At 39.6% G+C, this 25,857-nt stretch overlaps 1 protein-coding gene across 1 annotated transcript in view; it reads left to right on the top strand.

Moving 5' to 3' along the window:
* CFAP44 (cilia and flagella associated protein 44) overlaps nucleotides 1-25,857 on the top strand; it is a 148,161-nt gene that overhangs the window by 95,561 nt on the left and 26,743 nt on the right. Inside the window, exons 25-27 of the mRNA XM_064280501.1 lie at nucleotides 1,616-1,790; nucleotides 20,022-20,199; nucleotides 23,441-23,941. Coding sequence (XP_064136571.1) covers nucleotides 1,616-1,790; nucleotides 20,022-20,199; nucleotides 23,441-23,941 — 854 coding nt within the window. The remainder of the gene's footprint in view (nucleotides 1-1,615; nucleotides 1,791-20,021; nucleotides 20,200-23,440; nucleotides 23,942-25,857) is intronic.

Below are 25,857 nucleotides of genomic sequence, written 5' to 3'. Positions count from 1 at the left end.
CACTTCCAACTATTCTTTAATCTGTAATTTCCCCAGATGCTAGTTTCTAGGCAGTGTTTCTTCCCAGATTCCTGGGCCCCACCCCAGAGTGAGGGGCTAGAATATTACATTTCAAAAATTTTCCAAGAACATATGTTTTAAATAGAATGAGTGAGCTGAGAACCAACCTGCTGCTGTCGAGTCGATTCCGACTCATAGTGATGCTGTGATACAGTACTGGTATTCACACCAGTGCTTCCTCTTCACTGAGAAGCCTTGAGTGACTGCTGTCTGGCTGAAGGATAAATTTTGAAACTATTGTCACAGTATTAAAGCTTCCCACTACCTGTCCCTAGTCTAATTTGCAAGACTATCTCCTCACACTGTTTGTCTTAGTCATCTAGTGCTGCTATAACAGAAATATCACGAGTAGATGGCTTTAACAAAGAGAAATTTATTTTCTCACAGTCTAGTAGGTTAAAAAAAAAAAAAATTAGGTTACAAGTCCAAATTCAGGGTGTCAGCTCCAGGGGAAGGCTTTCTCTCTCTATTGGCTCTGGAGGAAGGTCCTTGTCCTCAGTCTTCCCCTGGTCGAGGAGCTTCTCAGGCACAGGGACCCCAGGTCCAAAGGAATCGCTCTGCCCCTGATGCTGCTTTCTTGGTGATATGAAGTTCCCCTGTCTCTCTGCTCACTTCTACCTTTTATATATCAAGATACTGCCTCAAGACACAATCCAATCCTGTAGGTTGAGTCCTGCCTCACTAACACAACTGCCGCCTATCCTCCCCCATTAACATCATAGAGGCAGGATTTACAACATAGGAAAATCACACAATACCTGGAATCAGGGCCCAACCCAACTGATACGCACATTTTTGGGGGGACATAATTCAATCCACGACACTGTTTAACATGAATGTTTAGGCTATTGTTCCCCTTCTGCTTCTGATTATGCCTAATACTGCCACACCCAGGCTCCTCTGGAATGACCACCTCACTCCATTTATGTCCCCAGTTCTTGGGGACACAGCTCAAGTTACTGCTTTGTTATGAAGCGTTTCCTGAACACCCAGGCGACAGTAAACTCTTCTGTACTACCAGATATTTGAAATACAACTATCCCATATTAATATTTAGCTTTTCATTTATCCTTACATTTCGCACGATAGCTTGAACATGAAAAAAGTAATTCCCCAGGAGATACTTGTTAATTGATAAAGCAAATAATTTCAGAATCCTAGATTTGATTAAATTCCACGTGTCAAATAGGACTCAACTTTTTTCCATTCCCCCCACAACCATATCAAAAACATTCCTTCCCAGCTTACCAATGTTGGGTGTTGGTTAATTTTCACCATTATTTATCTTGTTCTCTAATTGCTTAATATGTATGTCTTGCCAACTTTTTATAAGACCCTTAGGGCAGGAATTGTAACTTAGACCCCTTTACATTGGCATCTCACAGTACTTATTTTGGGATTGAATTCATGATAGTTGCTCAATAAATACTTTGGTTTGCAGAATCATTACATTCTCTGGTGTTTTTTAATGTGCCAGGTTAAAAACAATTATTATTTGAGATTTTTATGTTTATGCCTTAAAAATATTGAAAAACAACGTTGATATTCTGGACAGGTACCATTGTTAGTGTGCCAGAAGAATCAATTATTGAAAAAGGGAAGAAATTTCGACCTAAAACCCTAAGTGAAATTATGGTGGAAAATCAAATTGAGAAAACGAGGAAGGTTATACTAAAAGCTGAAAGGGCCCAACAAAAGATTCTGCAGCGGAAAAAAGAATGGGAGGAACTGTGAGTTTTTTTTACCTAAATTCGTATCTTTTTAATCTGAGTCTCAAAATATATTTTAAAAATCTTTATATTTATTGGCATTGTTAATATTTAAACTAAAATGTGAAAGAAATAGAAATAGAGATGGAGATTAAAGACAGGACTGCTGGGTCTTTCAGGGTTTTGATGACTTGGTGACGCTTCTGTGATTCTAATTATCCTTATAGTTTCAAATCCGTGAATTTCATTTTGCTAAGACACTCAGAGTATTAATTTTTAAACATAAATTCTTTTCTGCCCTAACATCCTGAAGACATTCTCATTTATGTCCTTCCTAACGTCTTACAGTTTTGCCCTTCACCTTAGGTCTCTAAAAATAAAAAACAGTCAAACTCGTTGCTATCGAGTTGATTCTGACTCATGGAGACCTCGTGTATTTCAGAGTAGAGCTGTGCTCTGTAGGATTTTCCATGGCTGTGATCTAATGGAAGTAGATTGCCAAGACTTTCTTCTTCTTTTTTTTCAGGATTAATTTCTTTTTTTTTTTTTAATGTGCTTTTTTTTTTTTTAGATGAAGGTTTACTGAGCAAACTAGCTTCTCATTAAACAATTAATGTGCATATTGTTTTATGATATTGGTTGCCAACCCCATGACATGTAAATATTCTCTCTTTTTGACCTTCTGTCCCTCATGACCAGCTTTCCTGTCCCCTCCTGCCTTCTCCTCTTGCCCCTGGGCTGGTGTGCCCATTTAGTCTAGTTTTGTTTGATAACGCCTGTCTAATCTTTGGCTAAGGGCGAACCTCAGGAGTGACTTCATTACTGAGCTAAAAGAGTGTCTGGGGGCCATACTCTCCAGGTTTCTCCAGCCTCTGTCAGACAAGTAAGTCTGGTCTTTTTTTTTTTTTAGTTAGAATTTTCTTCTCCATTTTTCTCCTGCTGTGTCTGGTACCCTCTACTGTGATCCCTATCAGAGCAGTCAGCGGTAGTAGCTTGGCACCATCTAGTCGCGCTGGACTCACTCTGGTGGAGGCTGTAGTTGTTGTGGTCCATTAGTCCTTTGGACTAATCTTCCCCTTGTGTCTTTGGTTTTCTTCATGCTCCCTTGCTGCAGACAGAGTGGGGCCAGTGGAGTATGCTGGGCCTTTCTTCTCAGGTGGAGTTACGTGGATTTGAACCACCAACCTTTCGATTAATAGCTGAAAGCAGACTGTTTGCACCACTCAGGGGCCTCTAGCCTCCTGGAATTGATTTTCTTTCTTCGTTGTTTGGTATGAAGTATAGTATCGAGTTGTTGTCAGGTGCCATCAAGTCGGTTCTGACTCATAGTGACCACTTGTACAACAGAATGAAACACTGCCCGGTCCTGCGCCATCCTCACAGTTGTTGTTATGCTTGAGCCCACTGTTGCAGCCGCTGTGTCAATCCATCTCATTGAGGGTCTTTCTGTTTTTTTGCTGACACTCTAGTTTAACAAGCATGATGCCCTTGAGCTAAGGAGCATTCTGGCTGTACTTCTTCTGAGACAGATTTGTTTGTTCTTTTGGCAGTTCGGGTATAATCGATATTCTTTGCAACATCGTAATTCAAAAGCATCAATTCTTCTTCGGTCTTCCTTATTCCTCTTCCAGCTTTCGCATGCATATGAGGCAGTAGAAAATACCATGGCTTGGGTCAGGCACACCTTAGCCCTCAAAGTGACAGTTTTACTTTTTAACACCTTAAAGAGGTCTTTTACAGCACATTTGCCTAATGCAATACATCATTTGATTTCTTGACTGCTACTTCCACGGGCGTAGAATGTGGATTCAGGTAAAATGAAATCCTTGACAACTTCAATGTTTTCTCCATTTTTCATGATATTGCGTATTGGTCCAGTTGTGAGGATTTTTGTTTTCTTTATGTTGAGGTATAATCCATACTGAAGGCTGTAGTGTTTGATCTTCATCAGTAAGCGCTTCAAGTCCTCTTTGGTTTCAGCAAGCAAGGTTGTGTCATCTGCATAATGCAGGTTATTAATGAGTCTTCCTTCAATCCTGATGCCCCATTCTTTTTCCTGTAGTCTAGATTCTTGGATTATTTGCTCAGCATACAGACTGAATAAATATGGTGAAAGGATACAACCCCGTATCGGGTAGTTTTATTTATTTTATGTGGTATCCAGTTTTCTCTGCACTTTTATTAAAAAATCTGTCCTTTCTTCAGTGACCTGCAATGATACCGTTCTTATCCATAAAGTGACTGATGCGGAAAGCTCTGTTTCTGGCTTTCTGTCCTGTTCTGTTGGCCTATTTTATTTCTCCATTCCTGAGCCAGTATCACACCGCAGTTTCCTAAGAAGCTTCAATATCTAGCAGGGCAAATCTTCAAACCTCATTTTTTCCAAAAGTGTTGTAGCTATTTTTGATTTGAAATTGGGTAAAATGATTCCTCCCATTTTCTTCTTCTTCTTCTTTTTTTTTTTTTCTTTTTCAAATGATGAGAATGCATATCCTTTTTTTGTCCCAATTTTGGGAAGAAACCATTCAGCCTCTCACCATTAACTATGATATAATCCCTTTAGAAGCACTTTATCAGATTGAGGAAACCTCCTTCTATTCCTAGTTTGTTGAAGTTTGTTTAAAAAAAATTTTTTTTAATCAAGGATGGGTGTTGAATTTTTTCAAGTGGTTTTTCTATGTATATTGAGATGATCATATGCTTTTCTCTTTTATTCTTTGATATTCTAAATCATAGTGATTGATTTTAAATGTTAAACTAGCATTCCTAGGGTAAGTCTGATTTGGTTGTGGCGTATTATACTTTTAAATATTGCTGGACTGGATTTGCCAGTATTTTATTAAGCATTTTTATATCTTAATTAAGGATTTTAATCTGTAGTTTAATTTTCATGTAATGTCTTTTCTGGTTGTTATAGGGTAATACTAGTTTCATAAAATGAGTTAAGAAGTGTTTCTTTCTCTTCTATTTTCTGAAAAACTTTGTCTAGAATTGGTATTATTTCTTTCTTAAATGTTTGGTAGAATTTATCAGTGAAGCCGTCTGGGCCTGGAGTATTCTTTGAGGGATGGTTTTAAAATAAAAATCCAAATTTTTACTTGTTATAGTCCTGCTTAGACTTTCTGTTTCTTCTTAAGTTAATTTTGGTAATTTACGTCTTTCAAGAAACTTTGTATTTCATTTAGGTTGTCAGATTTATTGGCATAAATTTGTTCATACTTTTTCCTTATTCTTGTAATTTCTGTAGGATCCATCATGATGTCCCATGTTTCATTCATGACATTGTGAGTTTGTATCTGGGGGTATCAATGTTATTGATCTTTTCACAGAACTAGCTTATAGTCATATATATTTTTAATGTTGTTTGCCTGCTTTCTATGTCATTAATTTCTGTTTTTTATAATTTCCTTTCTTCTAGTTAACTTGGGTTTAGTAACTGTTTGGGTCATCTAGTGCTGCTATAACAGAAATATCACAAGTGAATGGCTTAAACAAAGATAAATTTGTTTTCTCACAGTCTATCAGGTTACAAGGCCAAATGCAGGACATCAGCTCCAGGGGAAGGCTTTCTCTCTGTCAGCTCTGGAGGAAGGTCCTTGTCATCAACCTTCCCCTGGTCTAGGAGCTTCTTAGGTGCAGGGACCCTGGGTCCAAAGGACACGCTCTGCTTCTGGTGCTGCTTTCTTCCTGGTATGAGGTCCCCATGTCTCTCTGCTTGCTTCTCCCTTTTATATCTCAAAAGAGATTGGCTTAAGATACTATCTAATCTTGTATATCTCATCAGTATAACTGTTGATAAACCATCTCATTAACATCATCGTGATAGGATTTACAACATGTAGGAAAATCACATCGGATGACAAAATGGTAGACAATCATATAATACTGGGAATCATGACCTAGCCAAGTTAACAGAACTCTAGGGGGACACAATTCAATCCATGACAGTAACTCTGCTTTTTATTGTTGTTGGCTTAGTTATCTCGTGCTACTATAATAGAAATATCACTAGTGGATAGCTTTAACAAAGACAAATTTATTCTTTTACTATACTATCTAGGAGGCTGGAAGTCTGAATTCAGGGTGCCAGCTCCAGGGAAAGGCTTTCTTTGTTGGTTTTGGGGGAAAGTCCTTGTCATTGATCTTCCCCTGGTCTAGGAGCTTCTCAGTGCAAGGGAACAGGGTCCAAAGGACACACTCCCCTCCTGGTTCTTCATTCTTGGTGGCATGAAGTCCCCCATCTCTCTGCTCACATCTCTCTTTTATATCTCAAGAGATTGACTCAAAATACAACCTAATCCTGTAGATTTGAGTCTTGCCTCATTAACATAACTGCTTTTAATCCTGCCTCATTAACATCATAGAGGTAGTATTTACAACACATAGGAAAATCACATCAGATGACAAAATGGTGGACAGTCACACAATACTGGGAATCATGGCCTAGCCAAGTTGACACAAAATTTGGGGGGACAATTCAATCCACAATAGTTGTTTAGGATATAAACTTAGATCATCGATTTTATATCTTCATCCTTTTCTAATGTAAGATTTAAAATATAAATTTACCTCTAAGTACTAGGCTAGCTACAACCCACAAGTTTTTTTTTCTCCAAAGTGTTGAGTTGCCCAAAAAAGAAAAAAAATATATATATTACATATATGTATATATATATATTTTTAATTGTGCTTTACGTGAAAGTTTACAGCTCACTTTAATTTCTCATACAAAAACTTATACACACACTGTTTTGCAACACTAGTCACAACCCCCACAATGTGAGAGCACACTCCCCCTTTCCACCCCACGTTCCCTGTGTCCATTCAACCAACTCCTGTGCCTTCCGGCCTTTTCATCCTGCCTCCAGACAGGAGCCGCCCATTTGGTCTTGTGTATCTGATTGAACTAGGAAGCACACTGCATTCTTTTTTGTTTTATAGTCCTGTCTAATCTTTGTTTGAAGAGTGGGCTTCAGGAATGGTTTCAGTTCAGCGTTAACAAAGGATCCAGGTTCCTTAGCTTCAGGGGTTCCTTCAGCCTCTGTCAGACCGTTAAGCCTAGTCTTTTTACCTGAATTTAAGTTCTGCTCCACACCTTTCTCCTGCTCCTTCTGGGACTCTCCGTTGTGTTCCCTGTCAGGGTGGTCATTGGTGGTAGCCAGGCACCATGTAGTTCTTCTGGTCTCAGGCTGGTGGAGTCTCTGGTTCATGTGGTCTTACAGTCTCTGGGGCTAATATTTTCCTTGTTTCTTTGGTTTTCTTTATTCTCCTTTGCTCCAGGTGGGATGGGGCCAATTGATGCATCTTAGGTGGCAAGCTTTTAAGATCCCAGATACTTCTCACCAAAGTGGCATCTGACAAGTTTTGATATGGTATGTTTTTATTATCATGCAGCAGTTGATAATATCAGTTTTTCAACATTGCTTGTGATTTCTTCTTTGACCCATTGTTTGTTTTGAAATGTGCTGTTCAGTTGCCAAATATTTGGGGTTAAAAAAAAAAAAACTTTTATTATTGTACTTTAGATGAAAGCTTACGGAACAAACTAGCTTCTCGTTGAACAATTAGTACATATATTGTTTTATGACATAGGTTACCAACCCCATGACATGTCAACACTCTCCCTTCTCACCCTTGGGTTCCCTATCACCAGCTTTCCTATCCCCTCCTGCCTTCTATTCCTCGTCTCTGGGCTGGTGTGGCCCTTTAGCCTCATTTTGTTTTATGGACCAGGTTTTTTTTAATCTTTGGCTGACATTTAAACCTCAGGAGTGACTTCAGTACTAAGTTAGGAGGGTGTCTGGGGGCCATACTCTCTGGGTTTCTCCAGTCTCAGTCAGACCAGTAAGTCTGGTGTGTTTTGTGCTGGACTCAGTGTGGTGGAGGCCATGGTAGTTGTGATCCATTAGTCCTTTGGACTAATCTTTCCCCAGTATCTTTGGTTTTCTTCATTCTCCCTTGCTCCAGACAGGGTGAGACCAGTGGAGTATCTTAGATGGCTGTTCACAAGCTTTCAAGACCCCAGACGCTACTGACCAAAGTAGACTGTAGAACATTTTCTTTTTATAATTTTTATTGTGCTTTAAGTGAAAGTTTACAGATCAAGCCAGTCTCTCACACAAAAACCTATATACCCTCCCCTTAATGAGACAGCCCGCTCTCTTCCTCCACTCTCTTTTTTCATGTCCATTTCACTAGCTTCTAACCCCTTCTACCCTCTCATCTCCCCTCCAGCCAGGAGATGCTAACATAGTCTCAACTGTCCACCTGATCCAAGAAGCTCACTCCTCACCAACATCCCTCTCCGACCCCTTGTCCAGTCCAATCCATGTCTGAAGAGTTGGCTTAGGGAATGGTTCCTGTCCTGGGCCAACAGAGGGCCTGGGGACCATGACCACTGGGGTCCTTCCAGTCTCAGTGAGACCATTAAGTCTGGTCTTTTTATGAGAATTTGGGGTCTGCATTCCACTGCTCTCCTGCTCCCTCAGGGGTTTTCTGTTGTGTTCCCTGTCAGAGCAGTCATCTGTTGTAGCCGGGCACCATCTAGTTCTTCTGGTCTCAGGATGATGTAGTCTCTGGTTCATGTGGCCCTTTCTGTCTCTTGGGCTCATAATCACCTTGTGTCCTTGGTGTTCTTCATTCTCCTTTGATCCAGGTGGGTTGAGACCAATTGATGCATCTTAGATGGCCGCTTGCTAGCATTTAAGACTCCAGATGCCACTCTTCAAAGTGGGATGCAGAATGTTTTCTTAATACATCTTATTATGCCAATTGACTTAGATGTCCCCTGAAACCATGGTCCCCAAACTCCTGCCCCTGCTACACTGGCCTTCGAAGCATTCAATTTATTCAGGAAACTTCTTTGCTTTTGGTTTAGTCCAGTTGTGCTGACCTCACCTGCATTGTGTGCTGTCTTTCCCTTCACCTAAAGTAGTTCTTATCTACTATCTAATTAGTGGATACCCCTCTCCCACCCTCCCTCCCTCCCTCCCGCCTCTTAAGAATGTTTTCTTCTCAGTTTAAACTATTTCTCAAGTATTTATAATACTGGTCTTATACAATATGTGTCCTTTTGCAACTGACTGATTTCACTCACATAATGCCTTCCAGGTTCCTACATGTTATGAAATGTTTCACAGATTCCTCACTGTTCTTTATCGATGCGTAGTATTCCTGGGAAACCCTGGTGGCGTAGTGGTTAAGTGCTACGGCTGCTAACCAAAGGGTCGGCAGTTCAAATCCACCAGGCACTCCTTGGAAACTCTGTGGGGCAGTTTTACTCTGTCCTATAGAGTTGCTATGAGTCGGAATCCACTCAACGGCACTGGGTTTGGTTTTGTTTTTTGGTAGTATTCCATTGTGTGAATATACCATAATTTATCCATTCATCTCTTAATGGGCATCTTGGTTGCTTCCATCTTTTTGCTATTGTAAACAGTGCTGCAATAAACATGGGTGTGCATATATCTGTTCATGTAAAGGCTTTTCTTTCTCTAGGATGTATTCCAAGGAGTGGGATTCCTGGATCGTATGTTAGTTCTATTTCTAGCTTTTTAAGGAAGCACCAAATTGATTTCCAAAGTGGTTGTATCATTTTACATTCCCGCCAGCAGTGTATACGTGTTCCAGTCTCTCCACAACCTCTCTAACATTTATTGTTTTGTGTTTTTGGATTAATGCCAGCCTTGTTGGAGCAAGATGAAATCTCATTGTAGTTTTGACCTGCATTTCTCTAATGGCTAATGATCGTGAACATTTCCTCATGTATCTGTTAGCTATCTGAATGTCTTCTTTAGTGAAGTGTCTATTCATGTCTTTTGCCCATTTTTTAATTGGGTTATTTGTCTTTTTGTAGTTGAGTTTTTGCAGTATCCTGTAGATTTTAGAGGTCAGGCGCTGATCGGAAATGTCATAGCTAAAAACTTCTTCCCAGTCTGTAGGTAATCTTTTTGCTCTTTTGGTGATGTCTTTGGATGAGCATAGGTGTTTGATTTTTAGGAGCTCCCAGTTATCTAGTTTTTCTTCTGCATTCTTAGTAATGTATTATATACTGTTCATGCCATGTATTAGGACTCCTAACATTGTCCCTATTTTTTCTTCCATGATCTTTATCGTTTTAGGTTTTCTATTTAGGCCTTTGATCCATTTTGAGCTCGTTTTTGTGCATGGAGTGAGGTCTGGGTCTTGTTTCATTTTTTTTGCAGATGGATATCCAGTTATGCCAGCACCATTTGTGAGAAAGATTGTCTTTTCCCCCATTTAACTGTTTTGGGCCTTTGTCAAATATCAACTGCTCATATGTGGATGGAATTATGTCTGGATTCTCAATTCTGTTCCATTGGTCCATGTATCTGTTGTTGTACCAGTACCAGGCTGTTTTCACTACAGTGGCGGTATAATAGGTTCTGAAATCAGGTAAAGTAAGGCTTCCCACTTTGTTCTTCTTTTTTCGGTAATGCCTTATTTGTCTGGGGCCTCTTTCCCTTCCATATGAAGTTGGTGATTTGTTTCTCCATTTCATTTAACAATGTCCTTGGGATTTGGATGGGAATTGCATTAAATGTTTAGATCGCTTTTGGTAGAATAGACATTTTTATAAAGTTAAGTCTTCCTATCCACGAGCAAGGTATGTTCTTCCACTTATGTAAGTCTCTTTTGGTTTCTTGCAGAAGTGTCCTGTAGTTTTCTTTGTATAAGTCTTTTACATCTCTGGTAAGATTTATTCCTAAGTATTTTATCTTCTTGGGGGCTACTGTAAATGGCATTGATTTGGTGATTTCCTCTTCGATGTTCTTTTTGTTGGTGTAGAGGAATCCAACTGATTTTTTGTATGTTTATCTTGTATCCTGATACTCTGCTGGACTCTTCTATTAGTTTCAGTAGTTTTCTTGAGGATTCATTAGGGTTTTCTGTGTATAAGATCATGTCATCTGCAAATAGATGTCCTTTATTTCCTTATCTAGCCGAATTGCTCTGGCTAGGACCTGTAACACAATGATGAATAAGAGTGGTGATAAAGGGCATCCTTGTCTGGTTCCCGACCTCAATGGGAATGCTTTCAGGCTGTCTCCATTTAGGGTGATTTTGGCTGTTGGCTTTATAAGTACCCTTTATCATGTTGAGGAATTTTCCTTCTATTCCTATTTTGCTGAGAGTTTTTATCACAAATGAGTGTTGAACTTTGTCAAATTGCTTTTCTGCATCAATTGATAAAATCATGTGATTTTTGTCATTTATTTATATGGTGGATTACATTAATTGTTTTTCTAATGTTGAAGCATACCTGGTATGAATAGCACTTGGTCATGGTGAATTATTTTTTGATATGTTTTTGAATTCTGTTGGCTAGAATTTTGAGGATTTTCGCATCTACATTCACGAGGGATATAGGTCTGTAATTCTCCTTTCTTGTGCTGTCTTTACCTGGTTTCGGTATCAGGGATATGGTGACTTCATAGAATGAGTTTGGTAGTATTCCATCCTTTTCTATGCTCTGAAATACCTTTAGTAGTGGTGTTAACTCTTCTCTGAAAGTTTGGTAGAACTCTGCAGTGAAGCTGTCGGAACCAGGGCTTTTTTTTTGTTGGGAGTTTTTTGATTACCTTTTCAATCTCTTCTTTTGTTATGGGTCTATTTAATTGTTCTACCTCTGTTTGTGTTAGTTTAGGTAGGTAGTGTGTTTCTAGGAATTCATCCATTTCTTCTAGGTTTTCCAATTTGTTAGAGTACAATTTCTCATAGTAATCTGATATGATTCTTTTAATTTCAGTTGGGTCTGTTGTAATATTGCCCATCTCATTTCTTATTCGGGTTATTTACTTCCTCTTCTGTTTTTCTTTTGTCAGTTTGGCCACTGGTTTATCAATTTTGTTGATTTTTTCAAAAAGCCAGCTTTTGGTCTTGTTAATTCCTTCAATTGTTTTGTATTTCATTTAGTTCAGCTCTAATTTTTATTATTTGTTTTCTTCTGGTGCCTGTGGGTTTCTTTTGTTTCTCTCTTTCTATTTGTTCAAGTTGTAGGGATAATTCTTTGATTTTGGCCCTTTCTTCTTTTTGGATGTGTGCGTTTATTGATATAAATTGGCCTCTGAGCACCGCTTTTGCTGTGTCCCAAAGGTTCTGATAGGAAGTGTTTTCATTCTCATTGGATTCTCTGAATTTCTTTATTCCATCCTTAATGTCTTCTAAAATCCAGTCTTTTTTGAGCAGGGTTTTGTTCAGTTTCCAAGTGTTTGATTTCTTTTCCCTGCTTTTCCTGTTATTGATTTCCACTTTTATGGCTTTATGGTCAGAGAAGATGCTTTGTAATATTTTGATGTTTTGGATTCTGCTAAGGCTTGCTTTATAACCTAACATATGGTCTATTCTAGACAATGTTCCATGTGCACTAGAAAAGAAAGTATAGTTGGCTGCTGTTGGGTAGAGTGTTCTGTATATGTGTATGAGGTCAGGCTGGTTGATTGTGGCATTTAGATCTTCCGTGTCTTTATCGAGCTTCTTTCTGGATGTCCTATCCTTCACCGAAAGTGGTGTGTTGAAGTCTCCTACTATTATTGTGGAGCTGTCTATCTCACTTTTCAATGCTGATTGAGTTTGTTTTATGTATCTTACAGCCCTGTCATTGGGTACATAAATATTTAATATGGCTGTATCTTCTTGGTGTTTTGTCCATTTAATCATTACATAGTGTCTTTCCTTATCCTTTATGATGGATTTAACTTTAAAGTCTATTTTGTCAGAAATTAATATTGCCACTCCTGCTCTTTTTTGATTGTTGTTTGCTTGCTATGTTTTTTTCCATTCTTTGAGTTTTAGTTTGTTTGTGTCTCTAAGTCTAAGGTGTGTCTCTTGTAGGCAGCATATAGACGGATCTTGCTTTTTAATCCATTCTGCCACTCTGTCTCTTTATTGGTGCATTTAGTCCATTTACATTCAGAGTAATTATGGATAGGTATGAATTTAGTATTATCATTTTGATGCCTTTTTTTGTGTATTGTTGACGGTTTCTTTTTCCCACTTGATTTTGTGTGCAGAGTAGATTATATATTGTCCTTTCCTCATATTTGTTGTTGTTGATTTTCTTTCTGCTGAGTCTCTACTTTTTTCTTGTATTTCATTTTGATGAGCAGGATAGTTTGTCTCCTTTGTCTTATCTTATTATTTACCCCTATTTTTCTTAATTTAAACCTAACTTTTATTTCATTTTATCTGTGTATCTTCCTCTCCATATGGAAGGTGTATGATTAGATTTCTTAGCCCCTCTTTATTATTTTAATGTTGTCTTATTTTATATAATAACATCGCTGTTACCCTGTTTTGAGCTTTTTTTTTTTTTTTTTTTTAATTATTCTTGCTTTGTTTTTTTGGATTTCCCTGTATGGGTTGACTTCTGGTTGCTCTGCCCCGTGTTCTAGTCTTGGGTTGATACCTGATATTATTGATTTTCTAACCAAAGAACTCCCTTTAGTATTTCTTGTAGTTTGGGTTTGGTTTTTACGAATTCCCTAAACTTGTGTTTATCTGGAAATGTCTTAATTTCACCTTCATATTTAAGAGGCAGTTTTTCTGGATATATGATTCTTGGCAGGCAATTTTTTTCCTTCAGTTTTTTTAAAGTATGCCATCCCAATTACCTTCTTGCCTGCATGGTTTCTGCTGAGTAGTCCGAGCTTATTCTTATTGGCTCTCCTTGGCAGATGACTTTTCATTTATCCCTCGCTGCTCTTACAATTCTCTCTTTATCTTTGGTTTTGGCCAGTTTGATTATAATATGTCTTGGTGACTTTCTTTTAAGATCTACCTTATGTGGAGTTCGATGAGCATCTTGGATAGATATCTTCTCATCTTTCATGATATCAGGGAAGTTTTCTGTCAACAAATCTTCAGCAACTCTCTCTGTATTGTCTGTTATCCCTCTGTGTTCTGGTACTCCAGTCACTTGTAGGTTATTTCTCTTGATAGAGTCCCACATGATTCTTAAGCTTTCTTCATTTTTTTAAATTCTTTTATCTGATTTTTCTTCAAATATATTAGTGCCAAGTGATTTGTCTTCAAGTTCAGAAATTCTAGCTTCTACTTGCTCAGTTCTGCTCCTCTGACTTTCTATTAAGTTGTCTACTTCTGTATTTTTATTGTTAATCTTCTGAATTTCTGATTGCTGTCTGTCTATAGATTTTTCCAACATTAAATTTTTCATTATATTCCTCAATAATCTTTTTAATTTCTTCAACTACTTTATCTGTGTGTTCCTTGGCTTGTTCTGCATATTGCCTCATTTCCTTCCTGATGTCTTGAAGGGTTCTATATATTAAACTTTTGTATTCTGTATCTGTTAATTCCAGGAATGCACTTTCATCTAGAAGATCCCTGGATTCTTTGTTTTGAGAGCCTGTTGAGGTGATCATGGTCTGTTTCTTTATGTGACTTGATATTGACTGTTGTCTCTGAGCCATCTATAAGTTGTTGTATTAGTTTATGCTTGCTTACTGTGTTGTAGGTGCTTGCTTTGTTTTGTTTTGGTATACCCCTATGGGTTGCTTGAGTGAGCTAGCTTGATTAGCTCTGGTGTCCTGTCCCCAGCTGGCTAGAGCTGTTATCAGACATATCAGTCTAGGAGTCCATTCAGTTTTCTTGTATGATTTCAGCTGAGGTGTCCAGGTGGCTAATCATCAAGTGTGTGGTACATGCTCTGTCCTACAGTCTTAGAGGGGCCGGGGTGATTGGCATGTATACCAGTATCTGATTGCAGCAGGGGTCACGCTCTGAACAAGCCAGGGGGCTGAGAACCGACCCCTGAGTGCCTCTGGGGAAAGTGCATCTCTGTTTCCTAGAGCGTGCAGCTGGGTGTGTTCTGCAGATGGACCATGGACACCCAGAGTTTTTGGTTTTAAGGACTGGGAGCTATCAGTTATCTTTGGACTCCTGTGGCGGGTGGCTGGGCAACCTGATGTGGGTAGGTGAGGACCTTGATTAATAGGCAAAGCAATGTCAAACGTCAAACACCCACCTCCCCACCGCACAGCTGTTATGGTTGGAGTCTGCCATCAAGGGCCTGTTCTCCCAAAATAGGCCCACACAGGTCCATGCAGAAAGGAAAGGTGCTCAAAGTCCACGGACAGTTTATGCCTGGACAGGAGCCGCATCTGTCCTGAACTCCCCCAGTTAGTGGAGCTAGCAAATTATCTTCTCCCCCAATTGCAAATTTATTCTTCCCCAAGGCTGGGAGGATGGCTCTAGGTGTTCAGGCCCAGGAAATTCAGCCAGTGAAGCAGGCTTGGGGGTGGGGAGGTGCGGTAAAATATAAGCAAGTACATAGCTTTTGCCGAGAGTGCCGTTCTTCTCAGGTTCTGGAGGTGTGAGTAGGGTGTGTGGATGGCTGCTTCTCCCTGAGGAAATTGTGATTGAACGCTAGTACTAGCCCACCACTGCTGCTGCTCTGGGAATGGTGCCTGAGGGCTCCCTGCAATTCAGGTCCGGCAACTCCTCTCCGCTTCTGAAACATCTCCCCCGCCCCTCAGTTCATTTTCTAAGCTTGCCTTTGATGCTCAGGGCTCCCAGCTTGTCCCATATATACTCGTTTCACTTGTTTTTTCTGGTCTTTTTTGCAAAGAGGTCTCACCAGAAACTTCTGTCTATTCTGCCATCTTGGCTGCGCCTCTCTAGAAAATTTTCTTTATAAACTATGTTATGCCAGTTGAGCTGGATGTTCCCCAAGACCATGGGCCCCGCAGCCCTCTGCCCAGCAATTTGTTCCCTCAGGGAATTTGGATGTGTCTATGAAACTTCCATGACCTTGTCTTGAACAGGTTGAGCTGGCTTTCCCAGTATTGTATACTGTCTGACCCTTCACCAAAGTTACCACTTACCTATTGTCTGTTTAGTGTTTTTCCATCCCCACCCACCCTCATAATCATCAAAGCTTGTTTCTTTTTTTTGTGTGTTATATATATATATATATATATATATATATATATATATATATATATATATATCTTGTTCATAGGAAATAATTTGTATAATCTAAATTCTCTTATGTTTGTTTAGGACTGTTTTATGACCCTGTGTTCAGTTTATCTTAGTCAAAGTTCAGTGTATGCTTGAAAAGAATGTGTGCTCTTGCATCACTGAGTGTGGTGTTCTGTAAATGTGAGTTAGGTCAAGGTGGCTGATAATATTGTTCATGTCTTCTGTGTTCTTGCCCATTTCTAAGGTGTGACTCTTCTAGGATCTTTACTGAATGTCCCATATATTCAGTGAGGTCTTTCCGGCTGGTTGGAACATGAGTGGTTTCCAGCCATCTGTGAGCTATGAGAATTATTTGTTTCACAGCTTTCCAGTAATTGAACTTCCCCAGATGTTGTTCTTTGCCCAGCTTCATGGGATTTCACATTACCCATGTGCAGACTAATACTCAAGAGAGCCCAGAGTAGATTTCTGGAGCTTCCTCCTCTCTGATTTCCTTTCCCAGAAATTCTAATCACTGTGGCCTCCTTGAACTCTGATCTCTGTCTCTTCAACTCAGATCACTACACTGTGTTTGGCATCCCTGCATTATGCCACAGTTTGGTAATTTCCTGCAGACAGAAAACCTGGTAACAATAAGGATTACTACTTTTTGTTTCATTTCTCTCAGGAATTGCAGTCTTGTATTGTCTATTGTTCTTTCTGAATGTAGTTGTTTCTTATTTTTTTTTTCAATTTTATATTTGTTTATGGCATGAGTATAATCCTGGGCCTTGTTTCTCTCTCATGACCAGAAGTGTAAGTGCTCCTTCCTTGCTTCCTCCCACCTCCTTCTCTCTTCCTCCCTCCCTCCCTTCTCATCTCTCCCTCCCCCTCCCTCCTTTTCTCCCTTCCTTCCTTCCTTCCTTCCTTCCTTCCTTCCTTCCTTCCTTCCTTCCTTCCTTCCTTCCTTCCTTCCTTCCTTCCTCCCTCCCTCCCTCCCTCCCTCCCTCCCTCCCTCCCTCCCTCCCTCCCTCCCTCCCTCCCTCCCTTCCTTCCTTCCCTATTAATCCTTTATTTTTGTGCCACCATACATAAATGAAGAATTTCCCAATTCTTACAATAGTTGCTATAGGTCTTCTCTGCTATTGTATATGTTTTGTTCTCTAAAAGGGCTGGCTTACTCCTAAAGGAAAGTGCGAACTCCATGTACAAGTACATGTTGGCAGGCAGGCTTCCCTTTAAAGAATCAGGCAGAAAGATTGGGGTCTGCCAATAACAAAATAAGACCTTTAAATCAGGTGCTAATTCATACCCCAGATGCCTTAGTCCTTCCCAAGCAGAGTTCAGTTTACATTTGTAGAGAGTGGTTTTAGTCAGTTTTCGTGTGGGTGTAGAGGTGGCTACCACTTTGTATGCATGGAGAAGGGAAACACGGGTGGGCCCAACTGGGTCAGCCCTTTAATTAGTTTCACTGAATACTCTCTAGTATATCACTCCACTATCCATACCTGCCTGCTCTGCCAGGAGCCTCCAAGGGATGCTACCAAGACGACCCCTTTCCGTCCTTTTTGTAGCCTTCTCCTGTGGGTATTCTGGGCTATGGTTTGCTCAGCTGTGATTTATCTATTAATATGATTTCATCTTACAGAAATGTATCGACATCACCGGTTTGCCCATGGATTTCTATCCCGTTCTCATCCCCATTAATGATGTATTACTCCTATACCTCTATACCGTCATGTCTTTGGATCTGGGGAGAGAAGGGAAAGCAAATACAGATGCTCACACTATCACCTTTCAAAAGATGCCTCTTTTGAACATGTTATGACAATTACATGTGTAATAAAAAAAAAAAAAAACTTTTTTTTGTGGTAGAATATATATAACAAAACATCCCAACCATTTTTTTTGTGTGTGTACAAAACTGACATTAATTATATCCACCATGTTGTGCAACCATCACCACTATCCGTTTCCAAATTTTTTCATCACCCTTAAGGGAAAATCAGTCTCCCTTCAACAGTAACCCTGCATTTCCCCCTCCCACCTGCCCTTGGTGACCACTAATAAACTTCAGGCTCAATACATTTGCCTAGTCTAGATATTCCGTCTAAGTGCGGTCATACAATATTTGTCCTTTTGTGTATGACTTGTTTCACTCAGGGTAATGGTTTCCTGCTTCATTAGTGTCGTAGCCTGTATCAGAGCTTCATTTCTCTTTATGTCCGAATAATATTCTATCGTGAGTGTATGCCACATTTTGTGTATCCATTCGTCTGTTAGCGTTTACTTGGAATGTGTCTATGTTTTGGCTATTGTGAATAATAACTCCGATGAACACTGGTATACAAGGATCTGTTTGCGTCCCTGCTTTCAAGTCTTTTGGGTATATAGCTAGGAGGAGAATTGCAGGGTCATGTGGTAATTTTATGTTTAACTTTTTTAGAAACTTCCAAACTTTTCCATAGTGGCTGCACCATTTTACAATCCCATCAGCCATGCATGAGGGCTCCAGTTTTTCCACATCCTCATCAATACTTGCTGTTTTCCATTTTTCTTTTCATGCTTTTTTTTTTTTTTTGCTAGTAGCCATCCTAGTGGGGGACAGAGTGGTATTTCATTGTGGTTTTGATATTCATTTCCCTGATGACTAATAACATTGAGCATCTTTTCATGTCATTATTGACCACATCTGTATCTTCTTTGGTGAAATGTCTGTTCAAGTCCTTACCCAGTTTTTAATTGGGTGGTTTAGCTTTTTGTTCTTGAGCTGTAGGAGTTCTTTATATATCCTAGATATTAAATTCTTATCAAATATATGGTTCTCAAATATTTTCTCTCAGTCTGTAGGTTGTCTCGTTTGATAAAGACTCTTTATTGATAAAGACTCTTAATGCATAAAAGTTTTTAATTTTGGTGAAATCCAATTTAGCTGTTTTACCTTTTATTGCTTATGCTTTTGGTGTCATATCCAAGAATCTGGGATGCAAACTAAGTCCTAAAGCATTACCTATGTTTTATTTTAAGAGTTTATTATTTAAGTTCTTACGTTTAGGTTGTTGTTCCATTTTTAGTTAATTTTCATAAGTGGAATGAGGTCTGGGTCCCACTTCATTCTTTTGCATGTAGAGATCCAATTGTCCCCGCACCATTTTATTGAAGAAACTATGATTTCCCTACCAAAAGGACTTAGCAGCCTTGTTGAAAATCAGTTGAACATAGATGTATGGGTTTATTTCTTGACTCTTGATTCTATTCCATTGGTCTATATGTGTGTCCATATACCAATCCCAGACTGTTTTGATTACTGTAGCTTTATAGTACATTTTGAAATTGGGAACTGTGACTCCTACTTTGTTCTACTTTTTTCAAGATTCTTTTGGCTATAAAGGGCCCCTTGCAGTTTCATATGAACTTAAGAATTGACTTTTCCATTCCTGCAAAAAAGGCTGTTGGGATTTCAATAAGTATTATGTTGAATCTATAGATTGCTTTGGATAATATTGACATCTTAACAATATTAAGTCTTCCAATCCACAAACAGAGAATGTCTTTCCATTTGTTAAGTCTTCTTTAATTTCTTTCAGTAACGTTTTATAGTTTGTAGTGTAAAAGTGGATTGACACAGTGGCTGCAACAATGAGCTCAAGCATAACAACGATTTTAAGGATGGCGCAGGACCGGGCAGTGTTTCGTTCTTTTGTGCACAGGGTCGCTATGAGTTGGAACTGACTCGATGGCACCTAACAACAACTAACAACAGTGTAAAAGTCTTCCACCTCTCTGGTTAAATTAATTCCTAGTTTTTTTTTTTTTTTTTTTTAATGATTTTAGGTGCTATTATAAATGGAATTGTTTCCTTAATTTCCTTTTCAGATTATTTATTGCTAATGTATAGAGACCCAATTAATTTTTGTGTATTGACATTATACTCTGTAACTTTGCTGAATTCATTTATTAGCTGTAGTATAATTAGCTTTTTAATGATTAAAAAAATCACCCCATCTGCAAGGTTTAATTTGTGTGAAGGGAGCAAATAACAATGTGAGTTGCCTGGAATTGAACTAAGCCTAACAATGAATCCGATTATTTCAGTGCCATCTGGTGATCAGATCGATTGATTTTGCTTAGTAGTCTTTTAAAATAGTCACTAACTTTAACAAACGTCTGGGATATATAGACAAAAGTGGCATCACAGACTCAGAATTGCGTGTTTGCTTTTTGATTGAGTTTGAATGTATATAATTACAGCAGATAAACTAGATCGTTTACTGTTATATTGGAGAGTTTTACCTGTTTTTCTAACAGATACAAGAGTAAGCCTGATGATGACTACGAGGATCCCAAGGATGTTCAGGCCATCAAAGAGGCCCAGATGCACATGGGAGACTTCAACCTGAAGACAGCCCCAGACTACAAAATACCTGAGCACATGAGAATAAATGCTGCCAAGAAGGAGGAGGAATTGGGGATCCTAGACACACTGGTACTTGCCCACATATTTCCTGACGCGGAGAAAACAGCCCAGATTTTTTCACTGAGCTCCTCTAGAACCATTCACTTCCCTATCTAGTCCAAAAGGATGTATGATCACAGACGTTTAGAACTGGACGAGATGTTCACAGTTATCTAGAGTAATACCTTCTTTTCACAAGTGAGGGAACTGAGGCCAGGGTTGACAAGATATAGGTCTGTGATTAATCAGCTAACATGGGAGAGCCAGCCTTTCAGTTAATTACATGGTTCAAGACTAGTTTCACTGGTGAAAGCATTATGTTTTATGGACCTTATAGGACCTTAGTCCTCTGAAATTCAAACGCATCCTCATTGGATAGAGCCTTGGGCTGCCATGGACCACCAAAGACTTAGGGGAAAAAAAGCTGTCATTTTACTTCTCTTTGCAGGACTTGTGTGGGCAATATTAACCAACTAACATATTCCTTTTGAACTCTACATTCTTCCAGATTGCTTCTAGCCATCCTGATTTCTGAGCCTCATTTTCTTGCTAAAGTTTTTTTCTCCCTTACATGTTGATTCTTTAATCCCTAATTGAACTGACAGGTGACTTTTCATACTTTGAGTCTTATAAAGCACCTGAGCTACCGTTTTTAGGAGAACTTGGCACAGGGCCTCCTAGTATGGTCGTGCAGGTTGTATATTTCAGGGCGCCAAATTGAGCGCCAAAGACATTGCAGGTATAGTTGTATACTTTATAATTTTCTGACAGATGGGGTACAATATCTTGAGGAAGGTGTGTCTTTTTCTGTTTCACCAAAGATACCATATAGGTCAACAGTGGACATGGCAATTTATATCCATAAATACATTTTACAGCTCAGAACTTCACATTTATGGTCAAAATGAACATTTCGGACATTTTGTTAGTGATCGTTTGGATTGTTTTTCTAGCTCTTTGTCTAAGATAATTCTTGTTTCATCCATCATATTCCATCCATTGTCATAGAGAAATGTTCTTATGACCAAAATTTTCCAGTCGTCCCATTTGAAATTTCACAGTCTAGCTAGAGAAGATGGGCATGTGTGGCATCTTGAACTCAATTGCACTACACTGAAATCTGCTTGATTAAAATGGCAACCCCATGTGCGCAGAGTAGAACTGTTCCATAGTGTTTTCAAGGCTATGACCTCTCGAAAGCAGATCACCAGACCTGTCTTCTAAGGTACCTCTGGGTGGGTTTCAACCACCAACTTTCTGGCTGGTGGTTGAGTGCTTAACCATTTGCACCACCCAGGGACTCCCTAAAGTAATATAGAATGCGTTATTCTACAAGTTAGAAGACCAGAGTTCTGTTCTCATCTCTACCGCTTAATAGCCATGTGGCCTTTGCTAAGTCATGTAAATCTGTTACCTCAAATGTAAGAAGGTATTAATAACAATCAGCCACAATAAGATATGCCTAATCTACCTGATGGTATAGTGGTTAGGTGCAACGGCTGCTAACCAAAAAGTTGGCAGTTCAGATCTACCAGACACTCCTTGGAAACTCTATGGGGCAGTTCTACCGTGTCCTATAGGGTAGCTATGAGTCAGGATCAGCTCAACAGCAATGGGTAGTCAACCTGACAGGGTTACTGTAGTGGTCAAATTCAATAGAGTTTTTAAAGTTGTTTGAAAAATGTTAAAGATTATACAAATAATGTATTACACACTGTCTTAGTTGTCTAGTGCTGCTATAACAGAAGTACCACAAGTGGATAGCTTTAAAAAACAGAAATGTGTTTTCTTACAGTTTAGGAGGCTAGAAGTCATTATTCAGGGCGCCAGCTCTAGGGGAAGCCTTTCTTTCTCTGTCAGCTCTGAAGGAAGGTTCTTGTCTTTTCAGCTTCTGCTTCCTGGTTCCTTGGAGATCTTCATGTATCTTGGCGTCTATCTTACCCCATCTCTCTGTCTCTCTCTCTGTTCACTTGTTTAATCTTTTATATCTCAAAAGAGATTGACTCAAGATATACCCTACACTAATCCTGCCTTACTAACCTAATGAAGATAACCTATTCCCAAATGGGATTATAACCACAAGCATACCTATTCCCAAATGGGATTATAACCACAAGCATAGAGGTTAGAATTTACAACACATATTTTTTGAGGGCATAATTCTATCCATAACACACACACACACACACTTGCCATGCTTGTTTGTATAGTATTTGGAAATTTAGAAAGAAAGGGTTGGTCTTTAAAGAGGACTCCTCGAAGAGGAGCTGCAGCCAGACTGGTTTGGGTTCATCCTTGTAGACCTAACCCTCAATCCTCCAGGTATTTCTGAAGTGGTCTCCTACTCTCCTAAGTGCTGGCTTTTAGAGTTTAAGTCCTGAATGCTTTTAAGTTTTGTTCTCAAGGATATAAAACATGTCCTCTACCTTGTTACCGTGTTTTTCTTCATAGATAGCAAATAGGTGATTTTAAGATTGCTTGGAGAAGTACTTTTTGATCTTTTGTTTTTTTAGCCTGTGTATCTATGTAAAGTAACTGTTAATGACCTTTGGAGCACTTGGTTGCCTAACTGCACACAGGAATAGGGTTGCCTATACCCTAACGTCTAGTAAGGGCATTTAGAAAATACAGACTGTGGAGAGAGCTAGTAATGAGGGAGGAATGGGCATGATAGCACCTGTGGTTGGAGGCACAGGGCATAGCTTGGCTTAGATAAATGGAGAAGAACCAAGGAAGGGTCCTGGAATCTCTTAGTGTGACACGATACTGAAAATCAAGATCAATGACCTTGCCTGCGCAAGGAAAACAGCAATCATATGGGCAAAATACAGAAAAAAAATTGACTAAAATGTAGTCCCCCAGGAAGGCAGCCCTTGGCGAGTCTAAGTCAAGGCATTTAGGGTTCCAGCAGAGAAGGGCGGTTATGCATGTGTTCCTGACCGCAGAAGGGCTTTCCTCTCCCTGGAGAGACCATCCAGTCGAGTACAGGCTTCAGAAGAACTTCCATGGAGTAGTGGGAGGAGAACAGAGGAGCTGGGCCCTGTGAATCAGCTGAACGGAGATGCCACCGAGACCACAGGATTAACAGAGCTTCTCCTATCTTGGAGAGGCCAAATGGGAAAAAGCCTAAAAGCTAGAGAAAAGTGATGACCAGAAACATTTTTATCTTGAGTTTTGGTAACCTATTGCTTGAGACAAGAGCAAATCATATTTCAAACTGTCCTTTGTGAGAACGTTATTGTTTTTGCTAACTTCCTGTTCTTTTATTCAGGCCCATGGAAAGAAAATGCACATGAACAAGTGTATCCTCTCTCTTCGAGACCTTAAAGTGGCTGTCATTGAGGAAATACAGTGCCTAGTACAAGAACTGAAGAACATTCAGTCAACTCTTCATGTATCTAAACACATCCCAATTCCTCAGATCCCTCAGATACACCCCGAAGAAGTTCCAGAAAAGAGATTTCAGTACGATGAGGAAACTCTCCTAGCTTTCAATCGACAGAAGATGAAAGCTCAGGATGAGACGTCCCCCCAGGTGGAACAGATAGAATCTGGAGGTACCAGTGGAGGATTCCTCAGAATCTCTTCTGGAAAGGATGTGGATTTGACCACACGAGATTCCTTGTCTAGATCCTCACGGGCATCCACATACAGTCTAGATCTTCCACGGTTATCAGAATTTGAAAAAACAGAGCTGACAGATACGGAGCTGGAGATTATGAAGAGGGATGAGATTAAACACTTACACATGCAACAGTATTTGACCAACAGGGTAAGGGCTGAGGCTGTTCCTCTTTAAAACTGAGGAAGAGGAGAACAGGGGAAGAATTAGATCTACTTTCTTATTTCTTTAAATTTTTCAACGTTAACCTCCCCCAAACCCTGACCTGCGCACCCGTCATTTGATGGTTCAGCTGGCTCCTCGTGCGTGGCCTTCTGAAAATCATTGTTTTCGTCCCACAAGTTTGTGAATTTGTACCTGTTTTCTTTTTGAAAAACTAAAGGTGAAGGACAAACCCGTGTTGGTTGGCATCTGACTGAAGTCATGTAAAGGGGAAGTGCCAGAGCAGCTTTCAGAGGATGGATGGGACATAATGAAAATCCTTCCAGAGAAAACAGGGCAACCTCCGCTTTTCACACTTCCTTCTTTCCCAAATGTGTGATTTGCTCCATCGTGGGGGTGTTTCTGATGATGTCTGGGTTTCACATTGTTTGGAGCTAGAATAGCAACTCTTTTTATTTCAAGGAAAGCTAGGAACCAGCGGGAGCCAATTGTGCAGGACGTGTTCTGAATGTGAAAAGAAACTGACCTCTCTTGGGTGGATAGCTGCCTGCTGCCACCAGTTAGAGTCTTCAGCGTGTCTTCCCAGCTCCTCTCTGTGTAGGCACCACCATCTATAGCTTCCCAACTTCATTCTTCCCTCGTTGTCTACTTCATCCAGCCCAGATTTCTCACTCTTCCTGCCTCTCCCAACTCCTTTCGTCTTTCCTTCCCACACATTCTTGGTGTTACATCTGTGCTCTTCTCTCCTATCTGTAATGATCTCCTTCCAAAGTTGAGCCATCATTCAGACCTCACCCCACTTCCAAACACATAACATGTTCTCTCATTTTTTCTAAGCTTCATTTACACCCAGGATTAGTACCTCATGTTTCATACTTATTTTTCTTGCTGTTTAATGTGTATTGGTTTTGTCTTGAAAATTAGACTATATAATTCTTGAGGAAAGGGGCCACGTACACTTCTTTTGGACCCCCCACAGTGTCTAGGACAATGCCAGATACATAGTAGATATCAGTCAAAAACTTTTGATGCATCGATGAATTGTAACTAATATTTTATTAATTTAATGAATATTTATTAGACAATCTATGTGCAGGCATTGTGTTAGCTAGGTAGTAGGGATTGAACAATGCCTAACACAGACATGTTCTGTATTCTCACAAGTCTTACAGGCTATCAGGAGGAGAGAGTAAGTGTAACCCTTATGAACTTGGAGACCTATGGGGTCCAGTTGCAGAATGGTGTTGCACTGAAGAAAATACAGTCCTACCTCCAAAGAGATTTAGAAAAAATCCAAATCCTTTATTTACATTTTTTGTTAAAAAAAGCATTAAAAAAGAGCCCAAACATACAGTCTACAGCCATACTTATTTAGAGGTTTAATATTTTTATTCTATTTGATTTTTTTTTTAGCTCTCTGAAATTCCTTAGCAGTTTCACTGACTCAAACCCACAGATTTTTTCCTCTTCCTCAGCCCCCAGGCTGAGCCCTCATTCATTACAGGTTCTTGGCAGCTGACACTGCCCGTCATGTGCAGCCTAGTGGAAAACACAGAATGGTTTGTTTTCTTCCTACTGTACTGGTTTCCAAGAGAATCAATCCTTGAGCTCTCTCTTGACCTCCATCTTCTTTGGAATGGAGTGTGGGAAGTGGTGGTGGAGAAGCTGTGCCAAAAGCAAAGCAAGGCTGAGGATTTACAAATCATTAGGAAAGCAGTGGAATGAGACTTGGACCAGGACTTAGGATATTTAGGTTCTTATCCGAGCTCTGTAATAAATTATCTCTGATCTCAGGAAAATCACTTTGACCTCAGCTTCTCCATCTGTAAAACCTGCGATGCAGCCACAGGTTTCTTGTGGTTCCTAGATTAATATTTAGTTTGAAATTTCTCAAAATAAGAAAT

The sequence above is a fragment of the Loxodonta africana genome, chromosome 1 (genome assembly GCF_030014295.1).
Source record: "Loxodonta africana isolate mLoxAfr1 chromosome 1, mLoxAfr1.hap2, whole genome shotgun sequence".
Taxonomy (NCBI): domain Eukaryota; kingdom Metazoa; phylum Chordata; class Mammalia; order Proboscidea; family Elephantidae; genus Loxodonta; species Loxodonta africana.
The sequence above is the reverse complement of the archived record's forward strand: the minus strand, read 5'-3'. Positions and strand labels throughout refer to the sequence as shown.